This window comes from Bos mutus, chromosome 25 (assembly GCF_027580195.1).
Source record: "Bos mutus isolate GX-2022 chromosome 25, NWIPB_WYAK_1.1, whole genome shotgun sequence".
NCBI classification, from domain to species: domain Eukaryota; kingdom Metazoa; phylum Chordata; class Mammalia; order Artiodactyla; family Bovidae; genus Bos; species Bos mutus.
The window spans coordinates 2,426,552-2,446,546 of record NC_091641.1 but is presented as its reverse complement, the minus strand read 5'-3'; the positions used below and the strand labels follow the sequence as shown (position 1 = coordinate 2,446,546).

Sequence of the window (19,995 nt, the reverse complement as noted above, 5' to 3'; positions counted from 1 at the left end):
CTGTTTTCATAACAAACCTTTAGATGTGGTCTTTAAACTACATTATTTATCTTTGATTAAAAAAAGAATAAAGAAAATTTTAAAAACCGCTTCTACCATGCACTGTTGATAGTGTCAATCTAAGTGCAGGCTCCAGGAAGGATCTGACAGTCAGTCTCCATCTTACCCAGCTGCCAGCTGGTTTCACCACCAGCACCTTCAGCCCAGAGCTCTGGCCCAAGACGCCACCACCCGCATCCCCGTGTGGACATCACCCAAGTCTCGCTGGCCTGCACCAGCTCTGAAACCAAAGATCCCTCAACACCCCTTGTCTGCTGGCTCTTCCATCTTCTCCCCGTGGAGGGACCACTCCCTGTCCCCCCAGCGTGAAAACACGACCGTCTCCAACAACCCAGGGTTTTACAGTGAGGCAGGCAGGCAGACACCAGAGGGCGGTTCCCCATGCTCTCAAGAACTCCAGTATTACCAGTCATATGATTCAAGGGTTTATTAAGTCATACATGCAAAACATACTGCTAATCGCGTTAGCAAAAGATCAATGTAAAAACACTCCACAATTCTGCAACTGTCAATTTAAAAAATTTTGTTCTAGTGGTTGAAAGGTCCAAGCTCGTATTCTTGCCAGTGGGTAAGTTGTACAGAACTTCGTTAGCATGAGCACAGGGTTGGCGGAACCTCAGACCCCAAGGAACATTGTTAGGGCAAGGACAGGAAGCGTGTGCACGCGGTGAGGCAGAGGGGTCAGTGTCGCTACTCACGGGGCAGTGTCGGTCATCTGGCCAGTGATGCTGAGGCTTACAGTTGAGGAATATCTGAAGTATCTTAAAAACCATAAAGCTGCAACACGTGATTTTTATAACCTAGTTACTAGAAAACTAAGGAAAGCACTTATTAGCTTTGAATAAAGCAACATGAAAACAGGAGTGCACTTTTACTAACCTACAAAAAAATTTTCTAATGCATATTCAGAAAGATTTTATAATACAAGGAGGCATATTGCTCATTAAGAATGAGTTCTATAAGAAAAGCACTTACTAAGTTAGCAACTATGAGGATGACCAGGTCAGAGATGATTAAATGCCCAATTTCAGAAGGGGTGGGCAGGTTTAAGGAAAAGCTTAAGAAAACACTCACTGATAATACCGACCTTTCTTCATCTACCGCATTTGACAGAAATTAACCTTTTAAAACTTTTACCCGTGATGCTTTTAATAGTTTTAATGATTACGTGTACAGTGTAGTGTAAATTAATCTCCACATTTTGTCAAAATACTGTCTCCATTCTTTGATCACAAGTATTCCACACACTCCACCCCAGGGCACCCACGGACAGAGCAGAACACTCCATCACAGGGAGCACGGGGTAAGAGTTCTGTTCAGAATCTCACAAAAGCTAAAACACGAACTCGTTTTTAAAAATCTCACTACAAAATCAAAAGGACCGATCCAAAGAGTGAGCTGCTGGCTCGTGCGCTCTGACGTACAGTACAGCGTTAGGGAGTGAACGTGGGCCGCTGCCGTGACTCGTTACTGCGGCGTTTCAGCAAGGAGGCTGTGCGCGCTCTTCTCGCCTGAAACTCGCCAGCGAGGCTCTGCACCTCCCACCTCCAAAGCTACAGTCTCTTCCAGACCAAGGTCTTTCCACAGCGTAGTGCGTAGTGTTCTCAGCCCAACAATGCAACTTAGTGCACAGGGTATTTTGGCAACTCTGAGCAAGAATAGGGGCTTTGAAAAATAAGGCTTTAAGGAAGCTTGTCATTTTAGGGCTGAACTTTAATAGAATGTGAAAAGTTTGAACTCTTACACTTTAAACAAACAAAACCTAGAAATTACTGATTGGTTCAAAACGGTTTTATGGAAAAACTAATCTGTAACAAAAACTTGGCATTGAGTGCGAAGGCTCCACCGTTTGAGCAAAGCAAACAAAGGGTCCTGGGGGCAGACGGTGGGGGGCCGACGTTCACAAGAGCAGGCACTTCCTCTTCCGCTTCTTGACGGGGGGTGGGCAGAGAACAGCCCGGATCGCCTCATCAAACACTGTCTTGAGGCCCCGCTGCGTGAGCGCCGAGCACTCCAGGTATTTGACGGCACCTGTGGGAAACACAGCCTCACCCTCAGATCGGGGCGCAGTGGCGCCCCCTCCCTGACCTGAGCACAGAGGGCCCTGCTTGGCCCAGTCGGTCCGGAAGGCAGGCCAGACCCCGGCGCCACTGCCCCAGGTGGGCTCCAGCCTCCACCACAAAAATAAAAGCGGGGAAAGCATCTGTGACAATGGGGGTCTCATACCGATCTCCTTGGCCATGGCCAAGCCCTGCGGGTAGGTGATGGGCGTCAGCTTCTTCTCCTTCAGCTTCTCGATCGTGTCTTTATCGTCCCTCAGGTCAAGTTTCGTCCCCACCAGGATGATGGGTGTGTTGGGACAGTGGTGTCGCACTTCAGGGTACCACTAGGAGCCGAGACAGGACCCAGTCACCACTCTCCTTTAGGAACCCGCTCGTCTGAACTACACCGCATGGGGCCCACCTGTGCTCACCACCTGCTCCATCACCACGCCCCCTCCGCCTGGCTCACCCCTCTAGAATCACTGCCTGGCTGTGGCATGAAGAGCAGCCTAGGCCTCGGGACCCCCCCTGGACAGCTCTACTCAGTGAGAGAGCGAGCGAGAGCGGGGAGGACCGCCCCCAGCCACCTGGTTTCTGGTAAAACAGGCGGAGTTCCTAAGTCATCACAAAATCCCCCTGCATCCAAAGGATGAGCACACAACTATCCCAACCCAGGCCTCAGCTCTGCCACTATGACCCCCACCAGACACGCCCCTAGGCCCAACTGAAGGGCCTCACACCCCCCAGCTTCACTCAGTTCATAAAACATGCCAGAGTATGAAGTATGGACATTACTTTTATTACACCAACTCCAAGTGCTTCATTATTTTCACTAGGAACACAGCACTTCTGAATCAGACCCTGAATCTTCAGCACACAGCGTGCTCAAGGCATACACCTAAAAAACCTATTACCTATATCAAAATCTGCCTAAGCAGTAGAAATAAGTAACTGAAAGTTTCTATCAGTAAATGGTATTTTACTTTTTAATACTTCTTCCCAAGACTGACATTATGTAACTGAATATTTTCCTAAAAAATCCCACTTACCTTTGCACGAACATTTTCAAATGATGCAGGACTCACGAGAGAAAAGCAAATTAAGAATACATCCTATAAAAATAAAACACAAGGAGCTGTTGGGGAGAGTCCACAGCGAGGAAAGCGCTTTGTTTCTCAGCGCAGCTGGGGGCGGACCACGAGCCCAGGGCAACGCGGCGCACGGCGGCCTGCTCCCGACACCCCCCAGCGCAGCCAGCCGCCCAGACCAGACCCAGCGCGCAAAGGGCCCGTCAGGGGAGAAGGGGAGTGGGGGAGAGGGGGAGAGAATACGGTCAGCTACTCAGGCTCCAGGAGGCCTCTGTCCCACCCTTCCCACTCCCACCGGAATTAGCGTGACACTCAGTTCCTGCACAGGGACGAGGTCAAGTGTCAGGGTCCCACACCAATACTATTAAAACGTTACTACAAATGGTCCCTTTTTCACTAAGCTCCCTACCAGAATGTTAAGTACATTTTCACAAGGTCACAGGGTTCCAGTTAAACTGCTTCTTACGAACTGCCATCCACCCTGGCACCAAGGCCGGGCGCCCCTCGGGCAGGAGGACAGTCTGGGGCGGAGGCGGCATCTCGCTGGCAGTCAGGGCTCCTGAGGCCAAGCATGGCCTCTGGAGAACCTGCAGTGAATCGTGGAAGGGCCTAAACTTGGACGATCCTGGTGCTCCAATGCTCAGCACTCCATACTCCCACTGTGGGGGGCGCGGGTCTGATCCCCGGTCAGGGAACGAAGACCCCGCATGTCACGTGGCATGGCTCCCCAAAAAGTGAAATTTAAGTATCTCCCTAAATGCCTAAGAGTTTCTAGGATGCCCGGTTTATGAAACATTGCCCTGGAAAACCATGCTATGTGGTGAATGGACACAATGCCCGCCAACACCTGTTCATCCAGTTGATCTCTCGCACCTGAAAGGGAAGGAAGAGCACCCACAAGAGCTGCTCGTCAACGACACGAAAGGCCAGCGCATGCACGAGTGTGTCCGAGAGTCCCCGCCACCCGGGCTGATCACGACACCCCCAAGCAGGGCGGTAAGCTCCCCAGCACGCAGCCGCGCCCCACAGGCCCCGCACCGGACACCAAAGCGGGAGGAAGGAAGGAGCGCCCGCATGGGTGAGTCCTGCTCCCGCCAAGCGCTGGGGCTGGGTGAGCCGCAGCGGGGGCCTCCGCGCCCCTTCCCCAGGGGGGGCCCTGCTCAACACCCCACCTGGCCCTCAGGAGGGGCAGGAGGCAGTTCCCAGACTGCTGAACTGCAACCAGAAGGCAGGCTGTCCCGCAAACCCCCCACCTTGAGTAGATCAAACAAAGCACTCAAGGAGTGTGAGGCTCAACAAGAAATCCTAGGAAAACTAAGTGAACCGAGAGAAGAGATAAAGCTTGAAGTCGATCGAAAGTTTTACATACGGCAATCGGCTTCTCTTTGCCCCTGGAAGGTATTTCCTTACCATACGTTTCTCCAACCTAGTAATGCACGAGAACTTTGTTTGAGTTTAGTAAAAAGCGAGAAGAAAGCCAATATAACCCGCTACCTATTCTTCATCCAAATCCTGTCTCGACCCTCCCAAGGGACCTAAAGCACATGCTGATGCACAGCACCCGTGAGGCCAGGCGCCGCTGAATCGCTTCGTCGCCCTGGCCCACGGGGCACAAGGTGCTCAGGAAGGTCAGAGACGGGGAGACCCAGGACAGGAAATCCTGGGTGGGGGACACACCGAGAGGCTCCTTCCCCACAGAACCGGCACGGTGCCCACCAAGCCCCAGCTTCTGCTCAGTGTGAAAGGGGCATCCTTCCCTCAACAAGGGCGCCCGAGAGTGACTGCACACCCTCCAAGCTCCCAGGCCAGGTTCTCGGACACGAGCCCAGCTGAAGCCAGCAGAAGTGCCCATCTGTACAGCAGGCCTCCCAGCCGGGACACTGTTCCAGAAGGTGGCCGGGTCTGAGGGATGCGACCTCGCAGGGTGCAGCTTGAATCCAGGGACCTGCTCTGCTGAAAGAACAGCGCTGCTGTCCTGAGCACATGGCGGGCCCACCCGGAAGTGACCGCGCTGCCGTGTTTATCACCAGCTTTCAACTCACTCCTCTGTTCCCGTAGAAACGCAAAGACTTGCTCTCCAGCAACAAAGAACCTGGAATTCTCGAATCAAAAGAAAGGCAACTGAGACAACTATTATAATTTCATCTCCCCCACTCTTCTCGGATTTACAATCTAGAGCGAACGTTAGTTTCTCTCACTACCCTCATTTACTCTACAGGCTCTTTCGGAAGCCTGGTCCTCGCAAAGCCTGGACGTGACGCCAAAGCTTCGCAATGACGCGGGGACTCACGGGGTCGGCTCCAACTACTCGGCATCAAAACACCCTCTGCCACATCTGCCCTACCCTCTCCCACTCTTCAGAACATCTTTCTGATGGAGAGATGCCTTCCATCCTACATTAGTTAACACGATGCCATCCGCCTGCTCCTTCCTCCTTCCTTTTTCTGCCTGCAGCCCAAACACGGCTGGAAGAAAGCCCAGCGCTTCAGACTACTAAGGCTCAAGTGTCCCGCTGGCCCTTCCGAGTGGGTCAGGGCAGACTCGAGGATGAGCCAGAGACAGGCCTACAGGACGAACAGCCAAACCAGAGACCAGGTGTCATTTAGTACCAAATTCAGAGGTTTCTCTTTGCCAAGACTAAATCCAGTGCCAGGCTGCCACTTCCAGCCAGCTGAGCTGGCCCTCAGCTCCCTCTGGCAGGACACCCAGCCCAAAGGAAGACCTTTCAGGCCCCAGTATCTAGCACTCAGGGGCTCCCCCTCAGTAACCAACACAACCTGCTCATCCTCCAAGGAGTCAGGCAGGCCAAGCTGTATCAACCAGCTGGGGGCTCGTCCCCCGCGCCTAAGCGAGGGGTCACACACTGCGATGCAGGCATCCACAGGAAGTGGCCCACCACCCTCCCGAGGTCCAAGTCCAGGCCCCAGGAGGACAACACCCGCTTGGCTTTCAGGCCGCACTCACCGAAGCTTGACTCCATCGGTCACTGATCTAGCGTGCTCAGCACACACAGTGCGAATCTTGCCAGATCACCTTGGACTCACTGCGACTGACTGCCTCCGAGAAAGAGGCCACACCCGTCCCTGGACGCCCTGAGTCACAGAAGGCAGTTCTCCTTTCTCAGAAGTGACCTCCCACCTTCCAGATGGGATCCAGTTGATTGAGGATCCTACTCTACCCCTGGAGAAGGAAATGGCAACCACTCCATGGACGGAGGAGTCTGGCGGGCTACGTAGTCCATGTGGTCGCAAGAGTCAGACACAACTTAGCAACTAAGCAAGCCAAGCGGCCTACTCTACCACTCAATGCAAATCCCACTGAAATCTGGACTCAGCAAGGAGCCACTTGGTATAAGTACTTTGCTAAATGTACTGAAGAATTCAAAGTTTTTTGGTGATTATCGGCTCATTTTTAACACATAATCACAGTTCACTTTTACTCACAGATTATCTGAAAAGCCAGCCAATTCAAGCCTCCCAGTTTATGGTTTTGATCTTTGCTGACCACTGTTCCCGGAACTCAGATAAAGAACAATCAGCAAAAATCTACAGCTCTAAGAAACTGTCCTTGACGATTCCTCTATCAGAAAAGTAAATGGGAAGGACAATGACTTCTGCTTAGAAACAGCCATATTTCAAACACTAGAAAACAAGCTTTGGGCAGGTAGACTAGAATGAATTCATTCTTTTCACTCACACTCACTCCTCAGAACAAAGGGATACTTCAATCAGTCTCGAGGTGGAGGCCGGCCCTCTGGGGGACGTCTCCCTGATCCTGAGCCCTCCTGGAGGCACCTGGGAACCAAGGGGGCCTCCGGCTCCGCCAGCACAGCTGCGCAAGCACAGGGAGGAGCCCAAGGCAGACACATGCCCGGGACTGTCCCAAGGGCTCCGCCTCACCAAGCCTGCAACGGAGCAGGGCAGGATTCAAGGTGAAGACACCCACCCTGACACAGCTCGGAGGGTGCGATCTGAAGCCCAAGAATTTGCTCAGCTGCCTCTGTGCAAACTTCCCCGTCCAGGTAGTCACAAAGTTGTCTTTAAAAGCACTTTTAACACAAAGGAGAGACATGTAACAAGAAGGAAATAGCACAAGTAAGACAACTGCTTATTTAGAGAAAACGGGCTTTGGACCACATGTCCACCAGCTTACTGGCCTAACTGTAAGCAGCCGGTAGAGAGACCAGCTAGTTAGCTGATGTGCAGGCAAGCCCAAGCTAGCGGCTGTCGGACTGGACACAGCAGACACGTTATAAAACTGAAACTTCCACTTACTTAAGAAGATTTAGGTTCTAAAGCTGCAAAAATATATTTTATAGAAAAACTATTAAATCAATAGAATTAGTCACTAACTTGATCTAAAGAAGCCTTCATCTTCACTGCTCAATTGCTTCTGTGGCACAGAACTGTCACAAAGCAAACTAATCTGGAAGCTAACTGCTCTTAAAATAGCTTTGCCAAAACCTAACAGCACCTATTTTGCATGGCTACGCCAAAATGGCACGGGAGAATGCACACTGCACACCACCAGAGCCAATACTGAGGACACGCAAAGCGCACAAACAAGCAGACGAAGCCCGGTTCGCATCTAGGCAGATACTCACTACTGAAGTAGTTCAACGTTATTTGTTATTACTCGGATACCCAAAAGATGGCAATATAGGCAAATCGAGAGGTGGTATGAATTAATGAAACCGTGAGGACGTGTAAAGGACACTCTAAAATCATTCAGGCTCCTTACTGTCTGCGGGTAGGACAGGGGGCGTAATCGGTCATAATCTTCTTGTCCGGCTGTGTCCCACAAGCCCAGATTCACGGGTTTTCCATCCACCATGACATTGGCAGAGTAGTTGTCAAAGCTGCGGAACAGAGGGAAAATGGTTAACCTCCGGCCAAGGAGCCAGGCACCCCTGGGGCTGAGCGGGGCTGGGCAGGGCCGCGAGGGCGGACGGCCAGGCCAGAGGATGCCCGGCCCCGCCGGCAGGCGCGCAGTGGAGGGAAACGGGAGCTGGGGTGTGGGGGCACCACTGAGACACAAGCACGAGCTACTGAATTTAACCAGAACAGGTCTCTGTCGGCATCAGAAACCCGCCTGCCCATGATGAAGAGGACACTGAGGTCTCTCCCCAGGAAGAAATGCAAGTATCCAAACCCCAAGGGCTGGGTGTTCCGTGCACACGAGGGTCGCCCTCAGTTAGGGGCCCCCAGCAGGGCTGCACTGGCCGTGTTTCCACAACAGCCCCTGCACCCCTGACCTGGGTGGAGGCTGGTCCCCAGCTGAGCCTTGGTAATCCACCCTAAGACCTGTGTGCAGGGTTAACACAAAGCAAATCGGATCCGAGAAGCTACTGGGTAACACTTTCAAAGTTTCACCATGGGTTTAAATTAATTTGAGGCTGCTACACACAAATGAATTACCTATAATAGGAGGAAGCCCAGAAAGCCTATAGGCTGACGGGGAGAAATAAGGAGGACATTAAAAAATTACGCTGAGTGCCATGGAGTAGTTCACGGACACCTGGGATTGCAAGGTGAACGGGGCACCTGCCGAGCAGAACGCAATGTATTAGCCTTTAAAGTCAGGTCCCAGAATTGATTTTCACATACTTAAGACTAAAGCTTAGGATCTTAGTACACTGTGACAGCAAAGTCATGGTCTGAGTAGGTTCCAGTGTGATTTATACAAGTTCATGACCAAACCTGCTTTCATACAGAAAAGGATTTATGAAAAAACATACTGTACTTCCACTTCAGTGAGAAGAGGAAATATTATTCAGTAAGTGGTACAAAAATGGGGTAAGAACCTGAAAAAAGCATCAGGTGCTTGCCTCTCGCCACCAAAAAATAAACTCCAGGTGAATGAAAGATAAAGACTAGAGCGAGAAAACCTTGAGGGGAGGGGAAACTAGGCAATATTTTTTAGTAAGACATTAAACTCAGGGAAGAGGGAGAAATGGCATATTTATATAAAAATGCAGAGAATATTATGAGTTCAAAGACAAGTGAGAGACAGAGGGATAAGTATTTTTCACACACAGAAGTTCCATCAGTACAGAGAATTTCCAGTGGGACAATAAGCAAGGGATTTTGACCGGCAATTCACACAAGATTACGCATGGACAGGAAACACGAGGTTTCAACCTCACCGGTGACCAGAAATGCAAATAACGCGGGCACTGTTTTCAGCCCACGTTCACCACAGTGGTAGGAAAGGGCTGTTTCCGTCACCGCTGCTCAGAGTGACAGCATTTGGAATAGCAACCGTGCAGCATCTCCTGAAGCTTAAAACATCCCACTCCTTCTGATTCGCCGCAGTTCCTCCAACAATCACGTGTGCACAAAGACGTGGGCAACGATGTGTGCACAGCACTGTTTGCAAGTGACTGGAGTCGGGCCCACCACAGGACCTCCGAGTCATCTACAGCTCTACCTACATGTGGAGACGAGGGAAGTCCCGCCACAAATTCTGGACAGTTTGATTCCACTTACACCCACACACACAGGACGCTTAGGCTGAGTGCGGTGCTGAGGTGGGCACCGTGCAAACGGAGCGCCTCTGCCCCAGCGGGCGGTGAGGATCCCGGCCCCGGCCCGGGCACAGCCTGGAAGCTCCCTGGCGACTATCAGCAGAGAGGCCCTTTTCCGTCCCCACCGAGTCTGCTGCCAAAAGGGACCCGGCAGCTCAGCAGCTGGTCCTCCCATCCGCCCCCCCAGCCTACACCGCCCCCCCCACAGCCACACCCCACACACACCCTGGTTTCAGTTCCAAAGCCCAAAAGTCAACAATGACATGTAACCGTTGGACTGCTCGCCAGAAAAGGCCAATTAAACCATAAAAGACCCTTTGTTCCAGTTCCTTGACCCTTTACACAGAAAGCCACTTATCTGAAACTCTTACACTATCCAGTCTCTGAACTTCAAAGGTAGTTTAACTTTCATTTCCTAAAATCTGAAAATCAATTAGGAAAGCTGTGTGCTTTGTCATCATGCAGAAACTATATTAAAAAAAGATAAAGTTATTTTTTAAAAGTTCAAATACCTTATAATTAGACCTCAATGATTGAGAGGAAAATAACCACCCCTCTTCACTTAAGGATTTAGAAAGGCAGAGCAGAAAGGTCAATGGAATCCAAAAAAAAAAAAACACACACATATCACTGACAAGTTAATCCTGGGTTAACTCAGGATACTTACACAGTGGGGATATATTCTCCAGGAAATGCATTGGTAGTGTAACTGATCAGGAGGCAAGTCTTACCCACAGCTCTATAGAGACAGGAAAAAAAAAAAATGATGTTAAGTTCCTTAGTCAACATAAGTGCAATCTGAGCTTTCATTATTCAGTGAAAATAACTTACAGAAAAATCAGGATGTATACATCAAATACTAAAACATTAAAGAAGACAGTTTCTAAGACCTTTTACTAAATACTATTTTTATCCTGACATGTAAAGCAAACAAACTACAATTACTCAGAAGGGCAGCGTCTGGAGGCTTCGCATTGTTTTCAGTTCTAGGTGTTTGCACTGGCTGTCGAGAAAACAGTTGTTGGTAAGCACAAGGTTCAAGAGGAACGGTGTTTTTAAACTGGAAGTCTTGGGATTTCCCTGGTGGTCCAGTGGCTAAGACTCAGTGCTGCCCCTGCGCAGGGCCTGGGTTCGACCCCTGGTCAGAGAACTAGATCCCAGGTGCTGCAGCTACGAGTTCACATGCCACAACTAAAGATGCTGCGGGCCGAAACGAAGACCTGGTACAGCCAAATAAATCAATAAAAAATAAATAAAATGAAAAAATAAACAAGTCTCTTCTGTGAACACCTCTAGAAGGCTTTCATCAAGAATCTGCAAATCGGGAGGTGGGAGGGGGTTTCAGAATTGGGAACACGTGTACACCCGTGGTGCGTTCATGTTGATGTATGGCAAAACCAATACAATATTGTAAAGTAATTAGCCTCTAGTTAAAATAAATTTAATTTAAAAAAAAAGAATCTGCAAATCTACCCTCAAGTTATTCCGATGAATACTAACATGCAGACACGGCTCTCCTCTCAAACGTCCATCCACTGTTGCAGCCTGCTGCCTCTGAGGGGCGGCTCAAACCCCACCGCCTCCCTCAAGCCTTCCCCCTGGCCGGCCGAGAGGCCAGGTCTCTAAAGAGAGCGCTTAGTCACCCATACCACACACCACTGCCTGCTAATTCATCTGCATTCCTGTGCCTCCTCCCCACCCTCACCCTCAAATCTCACCATAAACTTTTGGAGCAAGCAGTTAACACACTATGTTCCAGACAGATTAATGAAGGGCTCAGGGATGGTGGAGTAAATCTCCCAAACAGCTGTGCAAAGAACTAGCAGAGAAAAGCGTAGGAACACAGGAGGGCCTCCCACACACAGCTGCAAGCCGGCACAGGATACCAGGGAGGTGAGGAAAGGCTCCCAAACACTTGAGAGGGGTATCCCCTGGTCAGGAAGACCCTCTGAAGGCGGAAACGGCACCCCACTCCAGTATCCTTGCCTGGGAAATCCCATGGACAAAGGAGCCTGGCGGGCTACAGTCCATAGGGGTCACAAAAGAGTAGGAATTAGCAATTGACCAACAAAACCACCTAAACGTTAAGTTGATCACTGCACCATTAGCCAACAGGTGCGTGCATGCCAAGTTGCTCGGTCGTGTCCGACTCTTGCGACCCCATGGACTGTAGGCCACCAGGCTTCTCGATCCATGGGATTGTCCAGGCAAGAATACTAGAGTGGGTGGCCATGCCCTCCTCCAGAAGATCTTCCAGACCCAGGGATCAAACCCGTCGGCTCCTGCATTGCAGGCGGATTCTTTACCACTGAGCCACTGCAGATACCTAGCAGACACACAGCCTCCAAATTGTACAGCACTCCCACGGTGGCCTTGGGGCCTTCTCAGAGTCCCTGGCCTCACTGACCAAACAAGAGCTCCTCACAGGCCCGGCTCCCTGCGTGCCCCTGCGCGCCCCTGCGGCTCACCAAGGCCACGGGACGCTCTGGCGTGCTGGAGTCCCAAGGCTTTGCTGTTAGATCTCGACTACTATCAATTAGGACAACAATAAAGAAGTTAAGTGCTTTTCTATTTTCCTTACACTCTTAGCTTAAGGCAAAAACCTCTCAACAAGGGCAGGTTACAGGCCCAGGCGGTCCTGCCAATACTTGCTTCACTCATAACATTATTAAGACTTAACAAAAGCTGGAACTCCCCCACCCCAAGACCTCACAGTCAAACATGACATCATCAGGGGCTGCTGTCCAACTCCTAAAGGCTTTCTAAACAGAAATGACTCACTGGGCATACATTTTGTTAAAAGCTTAGAATGTTAAATAAAAAAGAACCTGAATGAGATTCAAAGTCACTACCTGGATGTGTGACCCACAGGCAACTCTACCACTTACTGGCTGAATTTTTTAAGTTTCAACTTCCTTATGCCTTGGTTTTCTCAACTGTAAGATGAATGCAAAACTACCGACTTCATCCCAAAACTATGTGAGCACTGATTCAATTTCAGTCTACACCAACAAACTGCATGGTATGCCAGGAAGTATACTAGGTGCTAAAGATACTGTCATGGGGATCTCATGGGACTTAGGCAGTTTTAGTAAGCTAAAAAATGAAACACGTGTTCATTACGTAACATTTTAGATGTGATAAGTGTTGTTAAAGATGTTCTGGAAAGGTACAGCACAGGGATCTAACCTTGTCTTGGAGGCAGAGGAGGCTGCAACATCACTGAGGCTGATGAGTGGGACACGGAAGGAAGGAACATTCTAGGCAAAAGCACAGCATGTAGGGAGGCCCAGACTGCACGAAGGCCAGTAAAACTGAAGGATGAAGAAAGAAGGGGGAAGTGGCAGAGGGAACTTTGAAGAGGCTGTCATTTCTTCTCAAGACCTGGAACTTGATCCTACTTGGGAAGTGACAGAAGATTTGTAGTTGCCAAGAAATCATTAGATTTGCATTTTCAGAAGAAGCCTCTCTGGGCAGTGTGGGAAGAAGACTCAAGAAGCTGAGACTGGGGGCAGAAAACAAGGAAGCAGCTGTCGCTGTGTTCCAGGAACCGATGCTGTGGCCTGGACCACGGCGGGGGTTTTAGGGTGCAGAGGAGCGGGCTGTTCAGAGAGCTACCAGGACAGGAGGCAGGATAAACACAGCTCAGCCAGGGGCTACAGTGGCAGCTGAGGAAGAGAGCAGACTTCAAGGCTATGAAGAGTGAATATCTTTTCAAAACTACAAGTGCTGTTGTGTAAAAATGTTAATAGTCATCACCTCTTAATGTCACAGGAAGCAGCTCTGAAGGTTTTAAATGCTGTGTTAAAAGCATCACAGTTTCACTTCTAGATCCCTCCTAAGGCTCTGGTATGTATGAGGAACAAAGCCATTACAAACACCAATTGTTTTAAATACGTCAAAATCTCCTTTCCTGAAACTTGATCTTCAGCTGAGGCTTCATCTTTTGAAAGGTTTAGCTGTAAAGGACCCCAAGGTACTGGTATCACCTGATAGTAATTGGAAATTTTATTACCAATCATCCTTTAGATATAAACATGCATTCTCTAAGAAAATTAGTAAAGTATAAAGTTCTGACTTTTAAATAAGTACATGTCCAACTTTTGATTTAAATGTTTAATTTTAAAAACAGAGAAAAGAGAAAGAAAAGGGTTATTTACCTCCCATTCGTGTTTATTCAATCCTGTTAAACACACTCCACAAATAAACGCTACAAGCTACAGGCCACAGTCAACAGCGGCTCTAGACAGAGTCCCGCTTCCTCCACAGGAAGAACGGGAGCGGCGCCTGGCTAGCCTTTGACTTGGCGCTGCCGCGGAGTTCCTGGGAGCTACTATTCACTTTGGCATCTCCAATTTTACACACGCCACTGCTCAGTTCACTCACTTCTTAATCTTGTTTCCCCTCTTATTTCTTTCTTTTTAATCTGTGAAAAATGCTGTAACTCTGGAGAGGGAGCATGAATCTTATTTTACTTATTTGTGACAATCACAACTGCTACTAGCTCTTATACTGGCTAGAAAGTTGACCAAGTAGATAGAACATACTTATTTCCAGGTTCTAAGTGACAGCAAGTCACCACAGCATTTTAATCTAAGGGGAACTGAGTACATTTAAGCATGTAAAATCAATAAATCTGGAAACACTGGCAATTTCCTCCCATTAAAATAGGGATGGATGATCCCTGGTGGTCCAGTGGTTAGGACTTGGCTTCTACTGCCGGGTGGCACGAGTTCCATCCCTGATCCAGGAACTAAGATCGCCACATGCTGCCTGGAACAGCCAAAAAAAAAAAAATCCAGGAAACTCAAAAACAAGAAGATTCTGCATTGCTTTAAAAAACACCCACTGGTCTCTCAGTAAGACAGAAAAACCAGATTTCTCCAATGACTACTGTAAACCTAAATAAGTAACCTGTATTGCTGCCTGAAAGTACCTAGATCTTTTCCCCCAGTTTTATTGAGGTGTAATTGACACACAGCACTATGTAAGTTTAAGGTGTTTAATTTCTATACATCAGGAACTGATTACCACAGTAGGTTAGTGAACGTCCATCATCTCTTAATGACCCAGCATGAAACAAACAGAACATTTTTTCCTTTTGATGGAAACTCTTGGGATTTATTCTCTCAACAACTTTCGTCTGTAAGGTACAGCACTGTTAACTATCATTTGCTGCATTTCATCCCCAGCACTTATTTATAACAGGAAGTTCGTTCCTTCTCACCACCTTCTAATCCCGGGACCCCTAAGAATACCTAAGATCTTAAGAACAAATTAACAGAACAGGATGGATCATGGATTTTAAGTATCAAATATATAATATACTAATACTTATTGCATTAATGAAAGACCCTGAATGAAAGTCCTCGACTTATGCTGAGAAATGGGGTTTGGGGACTCTTAACACTAATCCTAAATGTATAATTACCCAGAGAGTAAGCTCAGAAACTGTATTAATTAATAGCACAATTTAGTGCTACCAAAACACAAAACCCTAGCTGCAATGCCCCTGACGTCCTGCCACCAACAGGAGACATCTCAACCAACTAACAGAAAGCCAGTCGTTATCACCACAGAGACTCCAAAAAGTTCAGATGCTGAACACTGAAGTTACTAGAACACTCAAAGCTGAAGATGTCGCCTCTCATAGAGCTTGAATCTGAAGCAGCCATTACTAGAGAATGTCCTAGAACCATCCAGCCTAACCCTGGGGTAGCTAAAGATGCAGAGTTCAAAATCAGGAATTCATATCTGTGTGTTACCCCCATTCTCCTTCCAAAATCAACTTCTGTTATCAAATCCTCTTAAACTTATTGCCCCCAAATGGGAACAACTTCCCATGAGAAGAACAGAGCAAACTGTTGATTACAGAATCTAAGTGGTGGGCATGTGAGTGTTCAACGCATTATTATTCTTTCAACTCTTCCAGGTTTGACATTTTTCATATTAAGAAGTTGGAGAAAACAGTCCCATCTGGTGATATGCGCTAACTGGCCTGGGAGCAGGATTCCTGGTAAAACACCCCCTTTACAGGAAGACTACAATTACAAGTTAGAGCTTCCTGGTGATGCAGAGGTGAGAAAGTACAAAGACACAGCTGACTAATGCCAAAGACAATATAAACAGTGGCTTTAAGGTTTCTCAAAACGGACTCCGGACACTCTTCCACTGAACCTAACCCCAAACATTTAGCTGGCATTGTCATCTGAAATTAAAAAAAAAAATTATAATACAATATAATTGTACCAACCAAGATCAAATACTAAACGTAAATTTGGGATAAAAACACACAAAGGCAATTCAGGAAGAGCTGAAACTCATGGATCATGCCACAGCTGCTTGTTCAATGCAGTGGGCAGGGGCCAGTAGTGTACATTCCTATCAAGATGACATCATGGAAGGCATTTATCAAGCTCAACTAAAAAAATTCCTGGATAGCAATGTCTAAATTAGACACTGCGCTGGATAGACCTCTAGCGCCATCTGGAATAAAATGGGGGGGGGGGGCGGGAGGGGTCAAGTCACTCACCCCCAGCCCCAAATTAAACAGTCAAAAAAAACCACAATTAAAAATTCATAAATATTTGAATATGAGATGCTGTCTCACCCAAGTAAAGCTGAGTGAAAACTGAGGGACAGAGGTCCCCCAAATTAGTCACAAAACCTGTGTTCAGAAGGACAGACTCAGGCTTCATGGAACAATGAACAGAATTAAAAAGTATCAAAACTTATCTCACATTTTATACTCAATACCAACTGAATTGCTGTACAGAAAATAATCCATTAGAAGAATATAGGCTAATTGGTGCTAATTATAATACAGTTAGGACACAGCCTTTAACCATAATTCCCAAGAACATTTTTAAAATAAGGAAGCTTGCAATTTGTGGAACCTCAACGAGTTTGCCTTCCCTGTTTAAACTGCCCCAATTGCCTGAAATTCCACAACATTAAGCAACTTCTTCCCCTCACAAAATTTAGACCTGCACTTTACAGCTTCAACAGTTTTTAAACAAAATATTCCTACAAGGAATATATTTTATTCAGACAAAAGCAGAAAAAAAAATATTTTTGGTGGAAAAAGTACTATCTAGATTGTTCACTGAAGCAATATTTGCTCTATGTTCACCAATAATTTAAAGTATTGATAACACAGCTCAAGGTTTTTTTCATAAAGGTACCTTTCACTTCTAATGTCAACATCAATGTTCAAACACAGCATTGAAAACCTGGCAGAGAGGGTCTCCCCGGCAGCTCAGTGGTAAAGAATCTGCCTGCCAATGCAGAGGACTCGGTTCGATCCCTGGTCCGGGAAGATCCCACATGCTGTGCAGCACCCAAGCCCAAGCGCCACAACTACTGAGCCTGAGCTCGAGAGTCCAGGAGCCGCTACTGAAGCCCGAGCACCCCGACTGGAGAGTACTCCCCCCAAAACTAGGGAAAAGTCCTCACTGCAACAGAAGACCCAGCACAAACAAAAATAATTCTTTTTAAAAAACTGACAGAAAACTCAAGGCCACTGTGTTTTATGCCTAACACTCTCTTCACAGAGCACAGCAGTACCTCCAAGTGATAAAAACAGCAATAATAAAGAAATACTGACATCTGGCCCTCACTAAGCACTGGGGAGGGGCCAGGCGCCTGTGAGGCACTGACTTCCTATCCAGAACCTTGCTGAACCCTCACATTTCCCCCTGAGGCACCTCTCTTGGGGGATGTGCGATCTGCTCAGGGTTCCCCTCCAAGTGGTGAGGTGGGGATTTGATCCCACAGGAGGCATTCAACAAGTATTTGACCAGATAAACAGGCCGATGCAAACAGAGAGGCCCACAACCTGCACCTATGACTGAGTACACTGACTACACCCTGTGCTGGTATTTCTTGTTTTTAAATCTTTCAAAGATTATATTCTAGGGTTAGATCATGGATTATCAGCGAGTTGACTTTTTTAAAAACTGGCATGAATTACTGATCCTGCATTTTCTAACTTTTAAAGGAAGTCCGTGTCATTTACAATGTTCCTAAGACAATGACATATGCTATACTTCAGGAGCAGAAGGATCAAAACATCACTTAAATGAATTTAGTGATTTCACCCTTAAACCAATTAACTGAACATCCTCCCCACCCCCACCCCCGCAAAATTAAAGCTTTCTTTCAATGAGTTAAAAAAAGAACAAGCACCATACATATTTCTATGTAGAAACTTACAATTTCTGATTATCTTGACAGAAGTATGAAGTGTTAATAATCTTTCACATTTGTGAGCCTGACAAACCATACAGAGGGCATCTTTTAAAAAAAAATCAGTTGTCTGATTGTGTTCAAGGATCTGAATTAGATACAGAAACAAGTTCAAATGTCTAATTTACAACCATCTCAAGAAACCGAGATCTGGTAACTTCATCCAGAAGCATAAAAGCACCATCGACCCTAATGACAAGTTTGGGGAACAGGGATTCCACAACTCTCTCTTCAACTTTACAAGACTCCAAATAGGTGCCAGTTGCATTCTGACTTTGTTGCAACTGGTAGTAACTCTTGGAGCCTCCTTGTTAACGCTCCTCTAACTCGAGCAATGCTGAGACGCACAATTTTGCTGGGATCACACTGAGATTCTTGTTTCAAGGGGAGAAAAAAAAACTGCATAAGACAAGTCTTGTCTTCCTCGAGGGCCTGGATCCACCACAGACAGTAATGAAAAGACATGCCTTGAGTCACAGGGCAGCCCGGCTCAGGGAGCCTGTTCTGCGACATCCCATACCTAATGCATGAAGCAGAGACCAAGTTTTTTTTTTTTTTTTAATGATCCCATCACGTTCAGAGAAAGGAACAGTCTTAATCACACCCAGTTCCTCGCAGCTAGAAATCCTAAAAGTTTCTCCACCTTAATAGCCAACAGTCACTTTTTAAATAATCAGAAAAGTGTCCAAGTACCAGCGGAAGGCACCCCCTGGTAAATCAGTTGAGGGTCCCCACACCAGCCCGTGCGTGCACAGACTCCTCCAATACGACCGACCAGAGACCGCCGGGACCCACGGAAGGTCTCAATGCAGCTCGAGAGGTTATTGGGAAAACCAAGAGAGGATTCTATTTTTTCTTTTCTTTTTTTTAAAGAAAGGCAACTCCCTGAACCCACCCAATCTTCAGGCAAATGAGGGTGGGTGGCGGCGCGGGCCGAGTTCTGCCGGGCGGTCAGCGGCCCGGGAGAAAGCGGGAGGGTGGAGTTCACTTTCCCTCTCGCCGCCGATCGCCGATTCCCTCCCTCCCCCACCGAAAAAAAAAGAGAGCGAGCCGGAACCAGGCCCGCGCCGCCGGGTCCTGAGGAGGGTGGCGGCTCGCGCCCCCCGCCCCGCGCCCCTGGCCCGGGAGAGGCCCGGCCGGGCCTCAGGCGAACCCGCGGCGCCCGCCCGCCCGCCGCCCGGCCCCAGCCCGCGGCACTCGACCCCCGGCCCGGCGCGCGCACTCACCCGTCTCCCACCACCACACACTTGATGGCCTGCATCTGGGCCGCTCGCTGGGCCGCGGCGGCCGGGCGCTGAGGAGAAAAGCGGCGAGCTCGGGGAGAAGCGGGCGGGCGGGCGCGCGGCTGCGGGCGGCAGGGCGCGGGGTGCCGGGGCCGCTGTCCACGCCGCCTCGCCCTCCGCCGACGGAACGCCGGAGCCCAGCGGCAGCCACCACCCAAAGCTGGGGAAAACTGCAGAGAAACAGGAAATGGCCGCTCCACTCACATCCGGCCTCCCCTCCCCCGCGCCGGCGCCGCCGCTCCCAGGCTCCGGGGCGGGGCCGCTCCCGCCCGCGCGGCTCCCGGGCTCCTCTGGGCTTCGGGGGACGCTCGGGAACGTTCGGCAACGCTCGGCTCCGACCGCCGGCCGCGGGGCTCGGAGGGGTGGACCTGCCGCCATCTTGGTGCGCTCGGGTTACGGTCCTGGCCCCACCCCACGCCACCTGCCCAGGTTCAAGCCCCAGGAGGACCCTGTCTCCCACGAGCCGGTTCTCCCAGCCCCTGACCATCTCTTGTGGGAGGCCATCTGAGGGGCGGTGAAAGTGTTAGTTGCTCAGTAGTGTCTGATCGTTTGCGACTCCACGGATAGTAGCCCGCCGGGCTCCTCTGTCCATGGGATTCTCCAGGCAAGAATACTGCAGTGGACAGCCATTCCCTTCTCCAGGGGATCTTCCTGACCCAGGGACTGAACCCGGGGGATCCTGCATTGCAGGCAGATTCTTTATTACCTGAGCCATCAGTGAATCAAATCCATTTATTATGTGATCCCTG

The 19,995-nt window shown here is 48.9% G+C and overlaps 1 protein-coding gene across 2 annotated transcripts; it reads right to left on the bottom strand.

Moving 5' to 3' along the window:
* Nucleotides 1–472: 472 nt before the first annotated feature.
* Nucleotides 473–19,442, bottom strand: RAC1 (Rac family small GTPase 1). 2 transcript variants are annotated; one of them, XM_070362527.1, is made up of 7 exons: nt 19,190–19,442; nt 10,384–10,455; nt 7,931–8,048; nt 4,560–4,616; nt 3,152–3,214; nt 2,287–2,446; nt 473–2,091 (listed from the first exon to the last, which is right to left on the bottom strand). In XM_070362527.1, the coding sequence occupies exons 1-7, from the start codon at nt 19,222–19,224 to the stop codon at nt 1,961–1,963; spliced, it is 636 nt and encodes a 211-aa protein (XP_070218628.1). In that variant the 5' UTR covers nt 19,225–19,442; the 3' UTR covers nt 473–1,960. The 2 variants fall into 2 exon arrangements, with proteins under 2 accessions (XP_070218628.1, XP_070218627.1); XM_070362526.1 differs by lacking the exon at nt 4,560–4,616.
* Nucleotides 19,443–19,995: the final 553 nt, after the last annotated feature.